This window comes from Echiichthys vipera (assembly GCF_963691815.1).
Source record: "Echiichthys vipera genome assembly, chromosome: 18".
Lineage (NCBI taxonomy): Eukaryota > Metazoa > Chordata > Actinopteri > Perciformes > Trachinidae > Echiichthys > Echiichthys vipera.
Genome location: NC_139843.1, coordinates 3,873,843 through 3,897,731, shown reverse-complemented (window position 1 = coordinate 3,897,731; position 23,889 = coordinate 3,873,843). Strand labels below are relative to the sequence as shown.

The window sequence follows — 23,889 nt, the reverse complement described above, 5'->3', positions numbered from 1 at the left end:
AGGCCCTCGGCTCATCCATCATTTATGTAACGCGCTGATAATATGGGCCACAAAAGGCTCAGGTAACACATAACAGAGACTTATCAGCCGCTCTGTCGGCTGTTTGACGCGGAGGGTGTCAACGTGGAAATTATTTTAATCTTTACGCAGGATTTATGTGAATTTATAGGTTTATTTTAGAGGTTTATTGTGCCTTCACGAGCAGCTCAGGACCCTGGAATAATAATAATAATAATAATAATGCTTAGAATAATAACGCTGCAGCTAACAATCATATTTTTTCCTCGGGTATAAATGACGCCACAAGATTTTCCAATATACATCAAAAAGCCTTTATTTCTATGTACAATTTCCTAAACAAAATATTGCACACGATATCCAGATGTGCATTGAACACAGAGTGAACAACAATAAATAACATGTAACTGTACAAACGAGGGTTGATGGCACATCTGTAAACGACAAGACTACCAGAGGACAGCTAGAACACCACAGGATGAGCAATAACAAAGGGACAAAAAGGACTCTTTTGATGTCGTAAAAATAATTATAATAAAACTCAGTAGGCCTACGACAATGAGGTAACACCTGTGTGGAAAACTAAACACGAAACATTATTTACATTTTGTCGGATTTTGCATAGTCCCCTAAATCAAACACACGAGCACAAGGACGGACAGACAGAGGAGGACCTGGTAATGCAGACATGATCACCGTGCAGACACTGAAATAAAGTCTATCACTCTACACGTCTCTAACATGGGGTTGGCGGCACTTTATCTACAAAGAAATAATACATCCTTTTATTTTGGGAGTGTGCACAAACACACACACACACGCACACACATGCCTTTCTTTCTGTCAGTGTCCCTTTTTTTTTTTAGCTCTTTTTCTCCGCCTCCTCTTCCTCCTCCGGTGTCTTTGAGGGGTTGAGGAGTTTGTTCTCCTTTTTCCACTTCATCCTGCGGTTCTGAAACCAGATTTTGATCTGTCTCTCCGTCAGACACAGGGCGTGGGAGATCTCTATCCGGCGCCTCCTGGTCAGGTAGCGGTTAAAGTGGAACTCCTTCTCCAGCTCCAGAGTCTGGTAGCGGGTGTAGGTCTGTCGGCCCCTGCGGCCACTGTTGCCAAAAGGACCTGGAACACAGAAAAAAGGAGAAATAGGGATTTAATGAATTAATAATTAGACGTGTTGTCTTGAGTGAATGTCCAAAGTGTAGGAGATCAAATCTACCTGAGAGTGCACTCGAAATCTGTAGTGGTGTGTCTGAAAAAATACAATAAAGTGGTAATTCAGATCTTTGGTGTATTTCAACTCCAAAACCACAGTTTTATAACATTCAAATATATTATCTGGTTGTGTTTAAAGTAGGAAATTATCAAATAGTAATTAACTATACTTTATTTTTAGACTTTTCTTTAATTTCCTCTTTACGCAAATGGCACTCCACAGCTTATACTCATGGTTCTAAAAATATATCCAATAATATCACTATTCTTTACTATAATATATCTTTATTATGCACGTGACACATCTTACAGGGAGTTTATAATGATCTGAACATATTTTATTCTAAGAAAAACCCTAGATAGTGTCATTAATGTGGGCTACAACGGGCTGTAGCCTTTAAAGTGTGTATGGTTTGGTGCGTAAAAGTGCCCTCATGGTGTGTTTTCTCTCTTGTGACAGCAGCAGCACATTGTTCTGTAACATTACAGTGAGGGTGTACAGTCAGAGTCACGCTGCGCACTGAGGAACAGAGCTTCTACAGCGACATTTACAAAGAAAAAGCCTTTTGTACATTTCATCGCTGCTGAAAGTGTTTCCGCGACATTTCGTTTCCCTCTAAACTTGAAAAAAGGCCCAATCTAAAGAAACCATGTGACACTTAGGAGCTTTAAGCTGAAGCTGGGGTGGTGTAGGCCGAGTCTGTGTGTGTGCGTGCGTGTGTGCGCGTGGATGTATATGATGATGATGTAGCCAAAAGCCCTGAAGGCGCGCGTGGATCCGTGCGCAATCACAATAATCTCAAACTCTACTCTCGACTGTGTAATCGCGTAATTCTTCGGTGTTACTGAGTTGATTAAACATCAGCAGCGTGGAGCTCTGCGCAGCTCACAGGTAACTCTGGGAGCTCAGGGTGCTCACTCCATCACGCGGAGAGCAGAGGACCCTCGGTTGTTGTGTGTTTTTTTACCCCCCGGGCTGCGTGACAACAACAGTCAAACGTTTTGTACTCACCGGCGGAGCAGGCGTTCATCCTCTGCATCCACGGGTAGATGAGAGTGGAGGACTTGTCGTCGATGCTGCTGCTCATACTGACAGCCTGCTCGGGGCACTCCGCTTTGCGCTGCTCCTGAGTGACTAACAGCGGCTGGTCGTCGCGGCTCGAGAAAGCGCACGAGCCCTCCGCGTCCTTGTAGAAAGTCCCGACCGGGTTGTAGTCGCAGGGCGCTCCGCCGCCGGCCCTTCCGTAGATGGCCGCGGCCGCTGCGCCCGTCTGCTGGTAGTAGGACGCCGGGTAAACCTTCTCCTGCATGTTGGCTGCTCCATATGTGGCCGCGTTGGAGTAGTGTCTTAACGGATCGGTGTATCCCGAGGAATATAACGGTATCTGACCCAGGAGAGAGTCCTGTCCTCCCGGTAGAGACACGGGAAAAGTTGAGTTAACAAAATAGGAACTCATTGGGTGGACAACGGGGTGTATATACTCCGGAGGAATATGATTTGTTGTCTTTTATAGTCCAAGTGGTTTTGCCATTACTTTATCCGAGATTTGGTTTTTGCTGAAAGGGGGGGTTGTGAGGTGCCACTGAACACAGAGGGGAAGTGCACCAGCTGATCAACCGCCGGCCAATCAGCGCCCGTCTGTGCTTGCACTATTGCACCCATGGGGGGCTCTTGTTGCGCGCAGGAGTCCCCGGTGAATCGAAATGAAGCGCTCGAGCATGTCGGTCTTTACGCACGCTCACGCACACGCACACGGAGACGCCGCGACTCAGAAATACATATAAAAACAACATAGAACAGTGTGGAAGAACTTTTCATTTTATGCAAATACAGTCCAATAAAGCAGACCCCCCACCCCCCCTTCTTATAAACAAGCACGCGTGCACACACTCTCTTTCACGCGCACAAACACACGCACACACACTTAATGCAAAAAGAAAAAGAAAGCTCGCAGCCAAAAGCCAAACACTTTGCGCATTATTTCCATTTGCGCACACATTCCCGTCTCCCTGACTCTCCTCCTGTGCATCAAACCTTCACTTCCATCCTGTTAAATCACCAAATAACTGATAAATAAAAGTGTTTTCTCGTCGCAGCTGCAGGAACTCTTAAAAACCAGCAACACTGAATCCAAATCGACGCAGAACAAAACGATAACGTTCATGTTTCATGTCTCTGTTTTCAAAAAAACACAAAGGTGAGAGCTCGTCCAGTTTTCTCATTCCACACCAGCTGTGACTCAAGTCCACGAAGACGCGCAGAGGGCACGAGGGAGGACACGCGCTTCCTCCACACAGATCATCACCTTCATCATCGCCATCTTCCTCACACACACACACCAAGTGGATCAAGTGGAAACCAGTTCATTTAAAACACAAGTGTGTGAGTATAAATGTGTGAAATATCATCATTCACTCACCATCAGTGTTCACGTTACTATTATTACTATTATTATGTTAATTCACGTTACTATTAGTGTACATAATTAATATGTACGTTATGGATCAATTATTATCTCAGTATTATTAATAACCTTCAAATTCACTGCCTGTTTTCGCATTTGAAGCCTTTTTTATTGTTAATATTTCGACTTTACAGCATTTTCTTGAACACATTATGCGAATTTGTTCCAATAATTTGTTATAATTTATATTTAGGCTGTTTTTAATTTAATTTTGAGTATTTATATCTTTTTAATTCGCTTTTGCTTTTGGAAAAACTCTAAAGAAAACATTAAAATAACGAAATAAAGCACTTTGGTGTTAATTTCATGTGAATCGTGAACGTTTCACAGTGGTTTGCATGAATTAGGCAGGAAAAATAAATCTTTATTAATTCATATAACAGAAATAAATCATGCTGATTTTCGTCGTTGCTTTATGAGCTCCTGGAGTTTTTATTTTTAATTTTGATAGAAACACTTTTGCTTTAAATGTTCAGATGAATTTAGATCCAGTGAGTAAACACAGGCCGCAGCCCTGCAGCCTCACAACCGCCGGGCGTTTGGAAAGTGCAGCCGAACAAACAAAGCCCCAGATGATAAAACTGAACACACAAAAACACAATCTGGTGTTTTTACTTCACCACAGCATCTTAAAGAAGCTCCTAGAACCCTGCAGACACACAGGAGCCGCAGAGAAACGCTGCACAGGCGCCGGAAACCCAACTAAAACGATCAACGCGGCCATTATCGACTTAGTAGTGTTTGAAAAATCACAAATTGGCAACAATGAGGACAAATATGCGTCAAAAATTATAAAATATTTGAATGGACAAAAGGCGAAACAGCTCGATGAGGCGGCGCAACATCACCCTGAAGCAAACACGACAGGATTTTCACAATAAAACAATAAAATAACACAATATATAATATCATTAAATAGACTTTAAAGCCTCAGAGGAGTCAAAGGGGGAAGATTTAGCTGATTTCTTCTAAAGAAAGGCGTCAGGGCCTGCACGACCATCATCATCATCACCATCACCATCATCATCATCATCAAAGTCAAACCTGTCCAGCCGAAACCACAACACATTAGAGAACATTAGTGGCGTAAAAGGCCTCAAACTTGCCCCATGTCGGGTCGTTTGGACACGTTTTAGCGCATATACTGCGGTGTGTTTACCTGCGGCACCCCACGGGTTAAACACAAGATCAGCAACTGGTTGTGAATGTCACACAGCGTAGGGAAAAGACACAGGAAGATTTGGATAAATGCCATTTTTTAAAAACACTGATCTTCCCCCCATTTAGCAGTAATCTAAACACCAGGCCCTCGGTGACAGCTCGGCCACAGCAGCGGTGCAGCGGCGCACTTGTGCTGGACTTAATCGCTGCTGGATTAGAAACATGGTGCCCTTACCTTTGTTGATAATCCATCATTCCCCGTGTGGGTGCCACTCCGCGGAACACTCCTCTCGCCTCCTCTTTTCTCCCTCACTTTGTTTAAGTGATTTCATAAAGGTAATCCCACCATCCAGCACTGTGATCATCCTTCATTTTTCACCAACATACAGCTTCACAAGTGCAGCCAACATGAACATGGCGCGCACACGGTGAAGAAGCAGCAGCATCGCGGGGACGCTCCATCCATCCATCCATCCATCGCGCCCAGTTTTGGGTGAAAATTACGCACAACAACAACAACAACAACGCGGCGTAAACGCGTGTTGCATAAACAAAGAGCCAAGGAAAAGGTTGTGTTACTAGTGTTAAGTGAATGAGCGGTTGGGAAACAGCAGCTGCAATAAAACCTCATGGGAAATAAGTTCCCATTCCTGCCGTCCACATGACCGCCAGCGACCAATCCCGGAGCCCGGCGAGTCGTAAACTTCCGTGGCAAAGTTGTAAATTTTCATAAACAGCAGCTTTAAAGACGCGCTTTCTCATCGCCATCTTTTTATTCTCCCCTCCAAAGCCTCGTGTGCTTGAATGTGACGCAGGATTTGATGTTGAAATGTGAGAGATGTGGAGGTGCACTTGTTCCAGATCACTAAAAACAAAAGGTGTGTACAGCTTCTTATTGTTCTCTCATCACATGTGGTGTTATTTAACAGCGTCACACACACATGGTATCACATCAAATCCTCTATATGACCTCGTTTTTTCTTCTGTTTCTCTAAAATAATGACCTCAAACGTGACTCACGGGTGGGATTTTCTGCTCTCGGGCTGAAACAGTGCGTGCATTAAAGACCTTTTATTTATCAGTCTCTGCAGATGTGTGTGAGCTCAGGCCGCAGATGGAGGTGGCGACTGAAGTCCTGAGGAGGAGTTTTTATTTCAACGTCACAAAAAAACTTTAAGCGTCACATTTTCCCCATTTTTCAGATTAAAATGATCAGGAGGAAATTAAACCTCTGTTTTAAAGCCACGCACGGACACGGTGGTTATTTAAAACCGTGTTTCATCATCTTCTTCTTCCCTGTTTTTATCTCTAATGTCTTATTTCCGTTCGGGTTTTGTCTAAAATGGACTTTTTCACTTTGCATCTGGTGATTTTCACCAACAACAAACAGGATTTCCGACATTTATGACGCAATAAAACCATAAATTCCTGAAATGCAACTGAACAAAGCGACCGTTTCCTTTAATGTTTTATATTTTTACTTTATAACAAAAATACGAATAAAGAAAAAAAAACAAGGGATCAAATTTTAACTGCATTTCCAAAATAAAAGTCTCAAATAAAAGTAGGTGTCCTTTGATCTAAGTTGGTTAAAAATCCCTAAATGTAGAATAATCCAGTTTATATTTAATTAGGCCTTGTGATTTTCTGTCTGTCTTTTTTTAATATTTCAGTTAAAAACAAGTCTTCACAGAGGCCCTGCTTCCTAAAATATATCAAATAAAATCTATTTCGATTAAACTCAGGCGGTGAATTTGCGTTTTCCAAGTTTCAGACGCACAACGAACATTTAAAGCTCTTTCTCTTGCATGTTATTGAAATATTAATATTTTTATTTATACTCACGCTGCACAAATATCAGTCCAACTATTTCCCGAGCTGTTTAAAATCCTCTTCACTAAACGCGCAGGGCGACGTTGTTGTTTTTGCAGAATTTGTCCCGTTTTTTTTGTCTTTTTCTGTTGTTTTTTTCAGTCTGAGACCAAAGAAAAGAGTCGGGACTCTGCAGAGATGCTGTAAAACTTTACGGCCTCTTTGAACTCTCACTGAAAAGCTTCAGGGGGAAGAAACACAGAAAAAAACGTGGGAACTTACCGTGCAACGTTGAGCTAAATACACGTTTGCAGCAGAAGTGAATTATCTAATATATATAATATATATGTAAATGCACTGGGATTCGTTTTTTCTGTAAAAACTGAATGAAAAAATTAAAGATCACATTTTAAAAATATATATTTTATAAACCATGAGTGCAAAAAACAAAAAACTGCACAAACAGATTCCCCTTAAATAAGCAGAAGGCCTTTATTTTGTAACATCCCCTCAGTTTCTCTCCTCAAAGTTAATTATTATACTTTAATTTGAATCCATTGAGTCAGTTTTAACTCACATCCACTCCCAATAATCAGTGTTTATTATATTCAGAGGATTTGGGTCTCATGGTGTTAAATTGGGGCTTGTCTTGCTTTTATTTTGGCACTTTCGTTGAGGTTTCCTGTGAGATAATTCCTCCCCAGAGCAAACACATTACACATGTGAGCACACACAGTATGTAGAAAAAAGGTTAAAAAGCAATAATGTTGTTGTTCTGCAGCGCTGGAGGTTTTATGGCGGCGAGCTCGGATATAAAACCTTACTATAAACATGAGATATTCGTCGTAGGCACAGTGTGTTTCTGCATTTCTCACAGTTCTAAAGCCTCTCTACCTCCAGTTCTCCTCAGGTGCCGCGTGTCGACGGTGGTTTTAATCCTCTCACTGGCCTTTACCGTGCTGCTGCTGCTGCTGCTGCTGCTGCTGCTGCTGCTGCGGGGCTCTGCAGGAGGAGTTGCGGACGATGTGAAAGAAGCCAGGCCTCCTGACCAGGGGGGCGCGAGAGGAGACGACGAGCAGGCTCTGCAGGGCCGCGGGGTCGTGGGACGTGTAGGCGCAGCGCTGGGCTCCTTTACGGACGTGGTTTATGGCGGGGATGCTGGGACGGGACCGGGCGTCCGCGTGGTCGCTGCTCCTGGTGTCCTGCCTGACCGCCAGAGAGCCGCCGACTGGTGAGGAGACAGAGAGAAGGTCTGAACTCTGGGAGACGATGAGGCTGTGGAGTTTGTTCAGAGCCACAGTCGCTCGTGTCGCTTCAACAACAGGAAACACATCCACAACATTCATGCTCACAATAAAACTTCTTTTACAGAACGGAGACAGGAAATCGCTCAGAAACTCGAACACTTAATCACAAAAAAGTGCATTTCACACCTTTTAAGAACAAATAAAAACATGCATGTAAAAACAAAAAGTCACGTCACATGTAGGAACAAGTACAAGGACATGTTTGTGAAGTTTAATATAATCAGATATTATTAATCAAGAGGGATTTCATGTGCAGAGTATGGAAGAGTTCAACTATAAAATATAAATATCCAGAATATGCACAAACATAAACGAGGTTAACGGTAAATTTCTCACATTTCAAGATGCTTTTAATTCAAAATTCACACAAACTCTCTTCGTATAAAACAAGACAAATAATAATTTAACAACAAGAATAAACATGTTATGTCTAAATTAAGAGTGCAGACTAATTATTTAAGTGTTTGTGTAATGGAAACAGTAAAGAAGTCACTTTTCAGCTCATCAACAGACGCTATTTTTGTTATAATCAAGAATATTCTTCTTTAATTTTATAATATAGTTGGACATTTCATTCTAAAAGTGTTTAGTAATCAAACACAGGAGCCAAACACTGACGTTCAGTCGAGAAGAAAAACCCAGAGGAGCTTGTGATGCTCCAGAGACGTAAAGACGTACTTCACCTGCCTTTAGCTGCTGTGTTCAGGTCGCTTCAGTCAAATCGGTGTGTGTGTGTGGGGGGAGGGGGTGTTTACCTGTCCAGTGCGTGCGCTGGGCGCTGATGGTCCGGCGTGGTTCTCCCGCTCTGTTGTGGCTGTCGGCCTCGGACTCGTTCAGGCTGCTCGGGTCCATCGTGGGCCGAAGCGGGCGCTGCTGAGTCATGTGGGAGTGCACGTGCTGCAACGCAGAGACGATATTATGTCAGTTTATTTCTGCTTCATGACGATGTTTCGTTGGTGATGAAGATTATCAGTGATATTCATTCACAGTGTCACACAGTCGCTGATTCTTAACATACTGGGATTGGATCTGTTCATAGAGAATTAACATTTCAGGTTTACTATGAATGTGGATTTATGTCAGCATACGTTTTAAATTGATTTAGAGGTAAAACCTATCATTTAATTTATAATAAGTACAGCGTGAGCGTCTGGGCCTCTGGAGCAACCTGCAGTTTTATTTGGACACATTTCTCTTATAATTCTGTGCAAAACTACGATATTATTACGACTTACAAGTTTGATTAGTCGACTAAAAGACAGTTAATCAACTATCTTTTTAATCGTTTTTTCAGCTCCTCAAAGTTCTTTGTTTTCTTTCTTATTTGACAGTAAATTTAATGTTTTTTTAATGTTGAAAAGCAAACTGAAGACACTGAATGGGTTTTTTCACTTTTTTTAAACATTTTGTAGGTTGAATAATTAATCAAGAAATTTAATCAACAGATTAATCGATAATGAAAATAATCGCTATTATTTAAAAGTGTGAAACTGCAAAAATAAATGGAAAAATGTTCTTTTCACCAATATTTTTCTTTTCTTCTGGAGGTTTTTTAATAAACTGAATCAGAATTTATTATTTTTGTGTTCTTTAAAGGGTCAGAACGCCTCCCATTCCTGATTTATTTGAATGAAACACATCGGATCGGTGTTTGTGCGTCTTGTGTCTCTACCTGACGTGACATCTGAGTGCACGGCTGCTGCTTTGTCCGCTGGGGAAAGTGCATCCAAGAGTCCAACTGGAATAAAAGAGGTGCAGTGACGGGAGGCTCGAGGCAGCGAAAGTCTCATCATTTGAGTGAAGATGTGTGTGTTCATGAAACATTTAAGGGGAACGCAGCACCTGAGGTCGGGTCTCACCTCCGTCTGTCGTCTCTGCTGATGCTGTTCGCTCTGGGTGCAGGCGTCCCTCAGGACCCCCCCTGCGTCCGCCCGGTCCTTCAGCAGCTGGTGGATCTGGTCCACCACCCCCAGGTCCTGCAGCAGTTTCTTCCTCTGGAGCAGCGCGTCGACCCGCTCCTGCTCCTCCATGATGTCTGCCTCCTCCTCCTCCTCCTCTCGGAGTTCTGCAGCTTCAGGATCCACCGACACGCTGGACAGGGACGGCTGCGGAGGAACATTTGATTCAATTTGTTTTTATTGCCTTACTGTACATGTATGCATTTACAATATATTAGCAATTACTGTCACTGAATAACCTTGATAACACCGTTTGTTTCCCCCCGTCTTCACAGTGAAAGATATCAGACTTTGAAATCAGAGCCGTCCAATAGGAATTATCTGCAGGAATATTATTCTAGCTAATTTAAAGTGAGTCCATTTACTCAAAGGGGTCAGCCAGAATATGAACCACTCATCATGAGACAGAAGCTGTTGGACTCCCTCTGCTGGTTTCATCTCGACACTGCATCTTTAATGAAACGATAAGACAGCCTCACCGGCTGCGGGTCACAGTCACAGTTTGAGTTGGGGGGTTGTGATTGTGCTCGACGAGGTTTGACTCTCTCCCCCGCCGTCTCCCCCTGCAGCTCTCTCCTGCGGCCTCCTCTGTGGTCTCTCTCCTGCTGCTCCTGCTTCAGACGCAGCTCCTGCAGCTGCTGCCTAAACACAGAAAGACGATATAAAAAGGATTTCTTATAATAATTAGTTATTATTTCCCTTTAATTAAATGCACCTATCATTTTAAGCTAAATGTAAGATAATTCAAATGTAATGCTGATAAATATATTCAAATTTGTCAATTTTATTCAACTAATTCATCAGTTCTTCCCATCTAGCTGCATGTGTCTTGTTCTATACTTGTCTTTCGTTCATGCAATTAATATTTCTACCGTGCAACGATGTTTTACATGAACTTCCAGTGTGTTTCTTTATCCTGTTTGGCTTTTTACTGTTTACTTTACTTGTTAACTCACATTTTTACCGTTAACTGTTTACATATTTATTGTACTTTGCATTTTTTACTGAGCTTTTTACAGATGATTACTGAATTTAATAATTTTTTTATTTCCTCTTTGCTGCTGTAACTTTAACTTCCCACTGTGGGACTAATGAAAGATGATCTTATATCGTTCAGCGTGTTCGTATTCTTTGCCGGGAGGACAATCACAAACGCTGCAACTCTCAATTCTTTTGTGTTTGATTTAACCTTTTATTAAATTAAATAATTATTAATTTCTTACACTGCACTGTGACTTTTATTCTTGTATTTTATTCCTTATTTTGTAAGCTTGTTTTTATTTTCTAATGTTATAAATTACTGTTTTAATATTATTTTAATGTTTAACGTAAAGCGCTTTTACTTCCTTGTGTTTGAAATGTGCAGTTGAACTAAACCTGCACAAAATGAGCAGAATAAACGCTCTCACGCGTTGCACTTGAACCACCCTGTCTGTCTTTTCCCCTGTGCTGAGCATGTTGCGAGCATGCTGCAGGTACCTGGCACACTCTTCTCTGGCCTTGGACGCTGCGGTCTCCTGGAAGAGCGAGCTGCTGTGTTTGAAGTACTTGTCGTATTTCTCCCCTCCCTCTCTGGGATAGATCCTCTTGAAGCCTCCCAGGTGTTTGGCCTCGTACCTCTCCATCTGTTCCACCGTGGCGGCCTGGCACTGACGCAGCTCCTCCGACCTGAACACACACACTTACAGTCACCTGCATGTGTCTACGGGAACAGGTGTATGACCTTGGGAGGGGAGGGGAGGGATCATTTGCATCTGACAGAACTCTACCTGGCCTCCCTGGTGCTGGTTTGCTGCAGCCTCTCCTTCACCCTGCGTCTCTCCTCTTTTGTGATCTTGCGGCGGTCGCAGGCGCCCAGGTTGATGAGAATCAGGGTGTCGTAGAGCAACGAGTCCTTCACCTCGCGGTCCAGCTGCGAGTCGGTGGTAAAACTTGGGGAGTGATTCACCTGGACGCACACGTACAGTACAAATACACGGATCAGCTTAGACCAAAACTTACATTTTAACCCCCTAAACTTTAAGGAAACTCTTAGCTTTGCAGCCAGATACTGATCAGAACCACAGACAATTATTCTAGACATCTAAACCTTTAATGTCAAAACTTGGTATTTTTTTAGGGTCAAGAAATGTAATGGTGCAGCCATTTCAGGTTTTAATATTCCACACATTATAAAGTGTTTATTTGTTGTTTTGATTTCGTAGTGTTTGATTATTCTAGAGTTTTGCATTTAGATTAGGTTCTGATAGTATCTTCTTTTGCTACTCACTTGTTTTTGTTTCATTATTTTCTTATTTAGCATATTAAGCGTTTGCAAAATTAGTATTTTGTTGTGTTAAGCAGTTGGGTGCCTGAGTTTGTATATGTAGGTAGGCAGGGGGGAGACCAGCAAGCATCTGTGTCGGCCTAGAGAGGCAGTGGGAGCAGGATTTGTTTGTTCTTCTGTTTGCTTTTATTGTTTTTTCGAACAATTACGCATAAGAAACTCAGAACCTGGGGACGGACAATGGACTCATTTCACCTGCATGACCCACATACCCATGATGCATCAGTGACCGTCAGATTAAGATGGATTTCTCCAACAAATGGGCACTGCATATAGGATAAACCTGATACTGTAAGAGGCTGTTTTTTCAATGTTAGAGAAAGGTCAAATGTAAAGGCGTTGAACAAAAAGCTTCTTCTCAAACAATTCTGTATCCAATACCTGTTAAGAACTTGAGAACCTGCCGTTGACAACAATAAAGCTGCACATAGATGTTTGATATATTGAACGGAAGTGTTTTCACCTCCAGCACCCAGGGTTTGAGCCGGTGATCCAGCAGCACGTCGAAGCCAAGGATCTCGAAGCAGGCGCTGCCGGTGGTGTGGTTTGGGAAGCACGTGTGGTAGTTATGCTTGAGGATCGGGTGAGCGGAGATTAGAGTCTTCACGATCACATCCTCGATGTCGTTCCACATCTTGTCCGTGTTGCAGCTGATGGACTCCAGGAGTTTGTTCAAGGTGGACAGTTTTCTGAAGACACAGAAGCAACAACACACATGCAATTAAGACGCAGTATCTGAAGTAGTATTACTACTACGACAAAACGTGTTCTCTATGTTTTTACCGTTTGCTGCCGGTGTCCTCGTCACGGACAAAGTTCTCGCTGTTCTTGTTGATGGAGTAGTTGGTGAGATGCATGCACACATCGTCCTAACATGAGAACAGTAGGGAAGAGAGAAACACCACGTACAAGAAAGAAATATACAGTTATATTTAAAGTTCAATCAGGAACTAATCTAAATGGGACTTTCCTAAAAAATACATTGTGAAGCCATTTTGAGATTGAGTCAAATACGGTTTGTGTGTTCATGGTGATGAAGGAACATGTGACCCAGTGCTGCAGTGTTTCTCACTGGAATATTTTAAAGTGTGATTCCAGCGCAAAATCCTCCCATGGATGGTCTTTTTCAGCACTTACATACATCAAATAATTAATCAAGAATATTTTTTTGTGTAACAACTATTAACAGAGAAATCCAGGAGAGTCGCTAACAGCTGGACGTGGCAAACAGTGATTAGCTCGGGGCAGCAAGGTGAAGGCATTCAAAGGTCTTTTTTAACCACTAATGCTGCTGAAAATAACAGCAAACCTCTGCAGCAGCATGAGAAGAGTCCCTACACACACAACAAAGCACCAACAGCGTAGTTAGTGAAGCCAGAGTTTATTAAAAGAGTGTTTTAAAGACTTACCTACTGGCCCCTGTACCAGCTCCTCTCATAGTAAAGTCCATTACAGTGGATTAGCAAAGTCAATCCCAAAGGAAGGAGCCCATTGGTGCTTTGTTTTGTGTGTAGGGACTCTTCTCATGCTGCTGCAGAGGTTCGCTGTTAGTTTCAGCAGCATTAGTGCTTAAAAAAGACCTTTTAATGCCTTCTCCGTACTGCCCCGAGCTAATCACAGTTAGCCACGTCTGGCTGTTAGCGACTCTCCTGGATTTCTCAGTTAACAGTTATTACACAAAAAAAACTGCCTTGATGGCTTATTTGATGTATGTAAGTGTCGAAATAAGACCATGGGATGATTTTGCGTTGGAATTACACTTTAACAACAGTGGAGCTCTATGGCACAGATGAAGATATATCAGACTTACTATGTTTAAACATTTCTTACCACATTGCCGTGCGTTGGTTCGTTGTACTTGGTGGTGCAGAAGCGTGCCAGTCCCTCCCTGAACATGAATATCCTGAACGGGTCGCAGGAGGTCACCAGCACGTAGATACGCAAGTCAAACTTGTATCCGTCCATTATAAAAGGCTGCGGGGGATGGAAGGAAAAATGTTTAAACTTCAACCTGCGTGTGTTTTTGTGTGTGAATGTGTTGTTCAACATAACCCTCACCCTGGAGATGTAGACCTGGCAGATCATATGTTCTCCAGGTTGAATGTCTTTACTGGACTTGGTGATGATGATGCCTTTGCCTTGGCAACCGGTGTCCGGCTTACAGATATACGTCTTGCTTTTTTTGGCCCTGGTGTAAGCTTGAAAGTCACTGTAGCTGGAAAGTATAATCAGATAAGGAGTTGCGTTAAGACACAGTGAGGGAAACTAAATAAAAAACGATTTAAAGAGGGCATCATCACAGGGAAGAGTGCAAACTGACTCTGCAGGAAGGCACCACGTTCTGGGGAAGATGTTGTAGTCTTTGGGGAAAAGCTTGAGCATACGGTTCATGTTTCTTGCCAGTAAATCTTTGCGGCAGATCTCACTCATCCCTGGGAAATGGTTTATTTTCTGCAGAGACACGAGACACAAACACAAGTGTTTACCGGGGGAAGAGTTCTGCGGGCATGTGAGGATTTTTTAATGTGAGATATGACAAAATAAACGGATCCGTCTTCTTCATTCAGAGAGGAATCATTGGTGCTGAATACTTCCTGAGTTACCCAATTAGATTACAAATTGATTGCTTGAGCTGAAACGCCGCCGTGTGCCCTGAAAAAAAAAATGACTCAATCTCATATTCTCTGTGGAAATCTATACTTTTTATTATTTCATGGCATATTGAGCAGAAGGATTTAAATTACACGTGAGGCTATTACAATTTGGCAGAGCAGAGTGATCACTCCCCACCGATCCCTTCTCAGCTTCATTCACGCAATTGAATTCAGTTTAATTAGTCTTCTATCATGATGGCAGCACTGCGAGTGTGTGTTGGTGTTTGAGCGATTCAGTCTAATACCTGGTAACGCTTTATGTCCTTGACGCGGTCCAGAGACACAGAGCAGTCGGTCCAGAAAAGTGTCCAGTCGTCGACCTCCGTCCCCTCTCTGAGGCCGTATCTGCGAGCAGCACGTCGCACTGAGACAAAGAAACAGCAGGAAGTGTTTTTTACCGTGTTTGTGGAGCTACAGATTAACCACAACGGTGCAGAGTGCTGTAGATATCTGCACCAAATGACAGATTAATAGACATTTATGATTTAGTTATGCGAACGTACCACTTTCATATTTACAGTTGCTGATGTTGATCCACAGTCATCTGGAAGAGAAGAGACACAGAGAAGAGGGACAGACATCTGCTTTGCTGCGAGTGTCCCACAAATGCCCCGTTAGGCTCATCCAGCTTTCACCGAGTGATGAGGACAAGTGAGTGAGGAAACTTTAAGAGCCTCCAGGTAAAGTTACAAACTCATAAGTGTCAGGGTGCTCAGAGGTAATGTACCTGCAGTGGGACATAACTGTGAAAGTACAAAACGGAGGAGATCCTGCAGTAAAGTACCTCTTCTTGCATTTCTTCCTCTTCTTGTTGATGGGCGGCGGGGTGCGGGTGCAGGCTTCAGTTTGGCTTTCGCTGCCCTCTCCTTCTCCCTCTCCCTCTCCCTGCTGCTCGTATCCGTATGGGTCTTCACCTCTGTCTGGGCTGTCCACAGGTAGACCCATCCTGCATGTGCACAAACAAAAACAAATGCACTTGAGAAAATGCAAAAAAAAATAAAGAAAATCTTGCACACAAAACCCCAAACATGTCTCTTTTACATGGTGTGTTTTTAATGGGGTGTGCTGCACGAGCCTCACGATGAAATTCAATCAAAGGGCGCAGAGAACATGCTGTCGGAATCATGTTTCCGTTTCCATTTCTCTCATCAGGTGAGTGCTTTGGCCGTCGGCACGTTGTCGCACACCGACATTCAAGAGTTATTGTGGCAGGACGGATACAAACAGTGGATAATAGTGCAAGAGCAGTGAGGAGGGGATTAACTCTCAGGCCAACCAGAACTTTCATTTTAATGCTTTTCTCAAAACAACACCAAGAGTGGTCATAAAAGTAGCCTTTATAGGTCGGTTTTGGTTTAGATTAGCGTTTTTGTGATGTGTTTTGAGAAGCAACTTTCCTTTTTTTCCTCTTTCTTTAAACTTTGTTTGATTCTCAGAACACACACAGGCCTTTTTTTACATCATCAACCGCTTCAACAGCCGTCTGAAGAGTAGGGAGGCTCTTGTGATTGCCTTCTTCCTTGCCACTGATGAACAAGATGTTGTTTATTTCGCTGCGTCAGGTTAGCTTAAAACAGCACAACACGTGGCAGCTGTGGCGTTTTAGAAACTTGTGTCACTTTGAACACCCCTCATGCATCCTTTTTTATTCTTTTTCTGACACCTAGAATACTTGAGTGTCCGCTGTCTGAAAGCATTTCTAAAATGTGACCCAACCGAAGTGACTTGTCCCCTTCATCATCAGCGAAGTGCACATTCATCAGTAGGATAAACAAGAGTAATAGCGTGTCCCAAGTTATATTACTTATTCCACGCAGATTTAGTATGTAGTAACAAAATAAGATCTACTCAAACTGGAAGCAGAGTAAAAAAAGGTTAATTTTTGAGAGTGGTGTTGATGGACACTATTTCCCCACAATGCAATGCAAAAATGAAAAGCAGGAGCAGTTAACGGTTGGAAAAGCAAATAAATAAATTGTGGATGTTGTTGAAACAGCTCCAGAGAGATCTTGTAAAGCCAAAATAAGTAATAAATCCTAAGAAAGAATGGTTTGTTTCTATTTGTGAAATACCCAAAGTCAAAGTGTCACTTACTGTTAGTGGTTAAGTACGTTCACTTTGTTGTATACAGACTGATAAAACAATAAACTATGACGATTGGTGCAGTGAACTAATTAGAATATAGTGAATTGTTACGTTGTTTGTATTTAGGACACAGTTTAAGAGTCTACAGCCATGCTTTTGTGAGACTGCGCTTAACGCTAATGCGTACATGCTAACTTGGGGTACAGAATGAAAGTGTTGCTTTTCCATAAAATATATATTTAGTCTGAATTAACATTTTAAACATTTTTGAAGGGTTTGACAATGACTTTCTGTCCCGTTCTGGGCGTTGCTGGCTGCCAGGGTTGTCTGTTGTTGGGTGCAGCTACTGTAGGCTGGCACTGGGGGAAATGGAACCAGAGTCACTATAGGCTGAGCATTCACTCCATGGACTGAGAGAAAGGAGGGGAACGCCATTCAAACGCACGCCCACATGGCTACGCTTCTCCTTGATCACTTTCATCTTAACTTAGTTGGAACGGCTAAGGCTAACGCTAACGGCTAACGCTAACTGTCAGTCAAACTCCTCTAATCCTTGTTTTTATGCTGTGATTTTCTGGAGGGGACGGGTTCAAACAGGCTCAAACAGACTCCGGTCTCCTGGAGCTACTGGGCCGGGTCTGACCAACCTGGCAACCCCACTGCTGGACTTCTTTTTTGTTGTTCCAACTACGATGTTGAGACACTAGATGGTGGTGTTCTGCTCATTCTCCATATTCAACCTTTAACCTAATGACAACCCATTTAATGGTTGTTTATATATTCCAGTTTAGAGCAACTCACCGACACTACTGTTCATAGAGAGCTGCCTCCAATTTGACTAAAAATCTAAAGTTTATAGGAATAAACGTTCCTATAATTTAGTTCCACTTGTGTTTTCTTGTTCTGTTAATGTCCGTCTGCACGCTGACCCGAGCACAGCAGCCAGCGATGGTCACAGCAGCGTCTCAGCTGTTCGCCTCTGCCTCCTATCTGGTGTCTTGAAGGCGAGGTCAAGTTAATGCCTGGTAATGATCGTGACAGAGTACCCGGAGGGGGGCTGGTGGCGGCAAGGAGGGACATCCCAGGTACACGGTGGGAGGTTACGGTGCTAGGTAACAGTATTCTGATCCAATGATCTGGATAATCCTGGCCCCGGACTGTGAGCTTACACTGGGCCGAGTCGCCCCGCTGACCAGGAGGATACAGTTACAGCCCCGCAAAGGATTTCTCCAAGGTTCTCCCTCGGTGTGCAACAACAACAGGTACATCAATAAAACCTTTGTGTTTTAACCGTCCGCAACCGACAGCGACTTTGTTAACTGCTCAGTGTCGTTACAAAACATCCAACATGCAGGCAACACCTCCACACGCCATTCTAGCACTTTCTATTGTTTAATAAAAACTAACAAACTGCAGAACTAAACACGAAAACCACGAGTTGTTTGTCAAGAGAGGATCCACTTAGAGCCGGGCGATGAATCAATATCATCATTTATCGTCTTTCAGTGGAATCTCATCGGGATTAAATCATATCTCGAGATATCGTGGTACATCTAAATTGATAATAAGCAAAGACTAAATCAATTTCTGTCAGAAAATTTGATGTGAAATACGTTTAGTTTATCTTTAGTAGTTTAGAGCAGACAATAATATAACAACAGCCATTTAAGACATGTAGAAGCTGTCACTGACGGCTTAATTAATACAATGAAATGGAAGAAAAAAGACAAAACTTTAAATTCTCTATGAAAAAAACGTATCTTATTAGAATTGTAACTTAGTGTAGCACACATGTAAACACTCATACATAATGCAGCAACTACAACTATCTTAAGTATCAAATAAAAGTAAATAAATGTGCAAATTACACAAGTGTTTAAAAGCCAAAAGTCTCTTCTTAAGAATTCAAATTATGTCTGAAAACAGTCCAACAACACAAAAGGTGTTTCATTTGCAACGTGAAACAGAGAAGCAGCGCATCTTTTCACATTTGTGGGCAGCAGCACACAAAAGTTCTCTATTTTAGATGAATTAATATCATCAAAAATCATCAGGAGCTAATTTTCTGTGGATTAACGGATCGATTATTCAACCAGTTCTTTCACCAGGATTCGCAACCCATCTGGTTTATATATTTATATTTAGCTTAAACGAATGTAGCTTAACGCAACAACTCTGCAAAACAAATCCTCTCTCTGTGAAGGTTATAATGATCTGTTTTCACGAGGTGCTGAGTTAACTTTGTGGTCACTTTGGAGGCTGCAAAATGGTTTAATTGAATCTAATGTTTAGTCTGGCTTCAATAATATAAATGTAGTCTCTGCAGACTGCATACATTTAAGCTATTTGTATCTTATAAATGAGATACTGAGTACGGCTGAGTACTGTTTATTTGCGAAATATCTTTTACTCACCTGCACTGTAAGTCTACATTTGTGAAAAAGGAGTTGGAAGATGCTGCCCCCTCGTCCGTTTGTCTGCCTCCGCGCGTCTTTGGTGCACGGATCTTTCTTTCACGAGCCCTTTGAGATGCTGTCACACTCTTCAGTAGACAAACCAATGAGCCACATCTCCACTTAGCGCACCGTCTGCCTCTGGAGTCTATATAAAAAAAAGAAAGAAAAAGGAGAGTAGATTTGTATCATCACAAGGATGGCTCACTTCAGATTGACTTACACACTCAAGGAAGGATCTGGTGACCAATTAGAAACTGTGGGGACAAAACACCTGATCCCTCTGACATGATGGAGAGAAAATGAGCAGGAGACCTCAGCGGGGAGCAAGAGGAGACGGATAATCCCTGATATTTGTTCACTGAAATAGGAGAAGTGCTTTTCAACGCCTCCAGTTGTTAAATTTAAAATCTGTGCTGAAAAAGCGGCGTGGCGGTGTGTGTGTGTGTGTGTGTGTGTGTGTGTGTGTGTGTGTGTGTGTGTGGTGTTAGCAAACAGGCTGGACATCCATCTTGTTTGCCAAGTTGAAATGGAGAACCTCCAGTTGAAGCTTAGCCTTCCATCGAAGACATTAAAAATGGAGCACGGGCAGAAGGGGAATCGCCGCTCAGGGATGAATAGAAAGTCGACAAACAGGATGCACTATCTTGTGTTTCCCCCAGTTGTCACGACAATCGACCAGGTGTGCCCATCAGATAAAACAAGACTGGATAACGAGAATGCGTTGACGTAGCTACAACCAAGCGCTGACACTTAATTATCAATCAATCAGCATTAATCATCAGCTGACATCTGACACTCTTCCACACTCACTTATCTGTTTTCAATCTGGATGATGCTTCAAAGATCACCTGCTAAGCTTCCACTGATGTCAATGAAGGTATTTAAGTGTACAAACCTTTTGCGTGTGTGTGAGTGTGTGTGTAACATGGGCAACATGAGCTCTCATATAGTTACACAGCATGGCAATTATAATTTAATGTGACAGTGTGTGGTTTTTATTAAATAGAGGAATTAAATGCAGTTCATGTGCTCCTTTCTCTTGTGCATAAATAAATAGTGTCCCAGGTGTGTTGTTAAATAAGAAAGGCAATGACAACCTGGTTTTCATTTTCTAATTTCTAAAAAAACATGCTTAAACATGTTACGGACATATTATCTTGCCAAGAAACACAACAGCTCCATGCAAGGTGAGTTTTTCATCAGTAAGAGAAAATGCTTCACTCCATAGAGAACCGACAGTTCACCATCAAAGCCCCGTGGCTCACTGCTAAACAAAAAAAAAATGTTTTTAATATCACTCATGGTTTTCAAAGAGCGACCCCCCTGAGTGAAATGTACAATGGAGAATAATAAAAGGTAATCTAACTGTTTTCATAAAAGTCGCAGCAGGTGACCCAGAATATTGTCCTAACATCACGTTTTTTATCTCTACTAATTACCAGCCACAAGAGCAATGCTGGTGTTGTTTTCACTCTGTGAGTGTGTGAGTGTGTGGCATCGTGGCCAAATGTGGTCCTGGAGACACACACTGTAACGGGAACTACCACAAAGGCAGTTTTCAGGACTTTAAATGTGTGTCTGTGTGTGTGTTTATAGATTTTGAGTTAGTGTTTGCATCACAACTGAGGAGGAAATCGAAATCAAGGCCATGTTCAAAGATTGTTGTGGGCGGCGGATGAAGATGGTACGGGGTTAACGCAGCATTTAGTCTTGCACTTAAATCTGTGACCTCTGATTCTTTGACAATGGCACCAAAAACATTGAGAGGAGTCCATGGAGTGAATAGATATAATATATTTTTCCACTGTGGTATTTCTACTTTAGTAAATGACTTTATGTAAAAGCTCTGGATACTTCTACCACCATGCTTGTAAGTATGACTGTTATCGTAATGATTATAATATTTATAATGTTTATAATATTTATAATAATGTTTATAATATTTATAATTATGTTAAAAATATTTATAATATTAATAATGTTTATAATAATGTTAAAACATTTATAATAATGTTTAGAATATTTATAATGTTTATATTTATAATGTTTATGATATTTATAATGTTTATCTTTCTAATAATGTTAAGAATATTTATGATAATATTTATAATAATGTTTAGAATATTAATCATAATGTTTAGAATATTTATGCTTATAATAATGTTTATAATATTTATAATAATGTTAATTACAATGTGTTACATCTCGTCTTAATTAAACACTGAAGTTTAACGTTAGCTTAATTGTCTTTTTCGTTGAGACTATAAATAAAACGTAAAATGTAATAATTGTATATATTATTTATATTCATAAAACCTCTTAATAAACGAGTTTCAGTTCGTCAGTGTCTTAAGAAAATCAAGCTAAACCCAAACAGTCTGCGGATAAACCTCGGAAACTAGCAACATGCTGTAGCTAGCCTCATGCTAACAAGGTTTACCGTGCTGTTGCTATGGTAACGGAATGCTAACAGCCGCTAACAAGACACTTTAAATCAACTTAAAACGAACCAAACGTGACATTACCGTTAGTGTGTGAACAAGAGCGTCCTCTCGGTGCCGGTGAGGAACACTAACGGAGCAGTGTTGTGTAATGTTGTTGTTGTTGTTGTTGTTGTTGTGTTTACCGTCAGTGAAGACGTAATCTCCAAATGTAAACATGAATGAACTCACGCGCGCTCTGCCCGTTTTTAGATGGAACTTCCCCGGTCCAGCCTTCAGCCAATCACAAGGCGGGGGTGTGAGCGTTCTCTTCTCTGATTGGTTGTTGGCTCACCGATGAGAAAAGAAGCACCTACAATGATGAGCCTCAGGTGAACCTTGTATAGTTCAGTCATTTTAAGCCAAAATAGGGTCAAATTTGAACAAATTGCAACAAAAGCTAACTTAACTGATTTTGTATCCTCAACTTGTCCTGATTAAGAGGGAAAAAGACCCAGAAGAATCCCAAAAGGGGAAAGTTTCTTAAAAAGACCCAAATATACCCTATGCATTCAACTATTCATTATATTTTTCACCTGAAAGAAAGAAATAATCTTCAGATATCAGCATGGAAATAACTGAGTTGATTACTTACATCAAGATAACTAAATGTGGACCACTGAACGGGCCTACTGGGCACAGGCACATAAAGTCAGGGGCCCTGACTCATGAAGGCTGTGGCTTAAAAAAACACAAAATGATCCCAAAGAGGTGTTAAATGACCACAAGTATACACAAAACGACCAAAAATTACCACAAAGACACAAAAAAGGACTATAGGGATAAAAAAAAAATGACCACAAGGAGATGCTAAATGATTAAAAATAGACACAAAACAACCACATAGAGACAAAAAGTGATAACAAAGACACGCAAAAAGATTAAAAAGAGATTTATATTTAAAATGACCACAGAGAAACAAAACTACGACATAGAAATATAAAATGACTAAAAATAGATGCAAAACCACCACAAAAAGATGCAAAATGCCTAAATTAGATGCAAAACCACCACAAAAAAGATGCAAAATGACTAAAAATAGATGCAAAACCACCACAAAAAGATGCAAAATGATTAAAAATAGATACAAAACCACCACAAAAAAGATGCAAAATGACTAAAAATAGATGCAAAACCACCACAAAAAGATGCAAAATGACTAAAAATAGATGCAAAACCACCACAAAAAGATGCAAAATGCCTAAAAATAGATGCAAAACCACCACAAAAAGACTCAAAATGACTAAAAATAAATGCAAAACCACCACAAAACGATGCAAAATGACTAAAAATAGATGCAAAACCACCACAAAAAGACGCAAAATTACTAAAAATAGATGCAAAACCACCACAAAAAGATGCAAAATGACTAAGAATAGATGCAAAACATCAGAAAAAGATGCAAAGTGACTAAAAATAGATGCAAAACCACCACAAAAAGACGCAAAATGACTAAAAATAGATGCAGAACCACCACAGAAAGATGCAAAATGACTAAAAATAGATGCAAAACTTCCACAAAAAGATGCAAAATGCAAAAATCATATATAATTTCTCACCTCCTTATTGGACAAAGTTTCAGTCCCACGACAGGAAAGAGTTTGGCTCCCTCCTGTGTTTTTATGCCACACTGCAGAAGAGTTTGTACAGTTGGACTACATTTCCCACAATGCAGCACACGGTTCACCCCTAACTGCTGATGCATTCAGGGCCAAAAGGAAGAATCGCAGCAGTGACTTTGATTTGAGCGCACATGAACCTTTTTGTTGAGCAGTGGTTGTTTTTGCATGCTTGTATTTAAACTTTATTTTATTACTTTTATACTTTTCTTTTGAGTTATGTAATTATTATATGTAAGTATCCACGATGCCTTTTGGTCTAACTGACTAAATACTTGCGTTTAAGTCCATTTTATTTGTAGTCAATACAATTTCTTTTCATATGCATTTGAAAAC

At 41.3% G+C, this 23,889-nt stretch overlaps 2 protein-coding genes across 2 annotated transcripts; both read right to left on the bottom strand.

Annotated features, from left to right (window-relative positions):
* Nucleotides 1-880: 880 nt before the first annotated feature.
* Nucleotides 881-2,687, bottom strand: hoxb6b (homeobox B6b; the record flags this gene model as incomplete). The annotated part of the gene is made up of 3 exons (XM_083932469.1): nt 881-1,137; nt 1,235-1,267; nt 2,243-2,687. 3 exons carry the CDS (start codon nt 2,685-2,687, stop codon nt 881-883), a joined length of 735 nt encoding a protein of 244 aa, XP_083788595.1.
* Nucleotides 2,688-7,609: 4,922 nt separating this feature from the next.
* ttll6 (tubulin tyrosine ligase-like family, member 6) lies at nt 7,610-15,858 on the bottom strand (the record flags this gene model as incomplete). Its single annotated transcript, XM_083932134.1, has 14 exons — nt 7,610-7,896; nt 8,731-8,872; nt 9,835-10,080; nt 10,413-10,575; nt 11,413-11,601; nt 11,703-11,881; nt 12,723-12,948; nt 13,043-13,128; nt 14,090-14,233; nt 14,318-14,474; nt 14,580-14,710; nt 15,159-15,277; nt 15,417-15,454; nt 15,698-15,858. 14 exons carry the CDS (start codon nt 15,856-15,858, stop codon nt 7,610-7,612), a joined length of 2,268 nt encoding a protein of 755 aa, XP_083788260.1.
* Nucleotides 15,859-23,889: the final 8,031 nt, after the last annotated feature.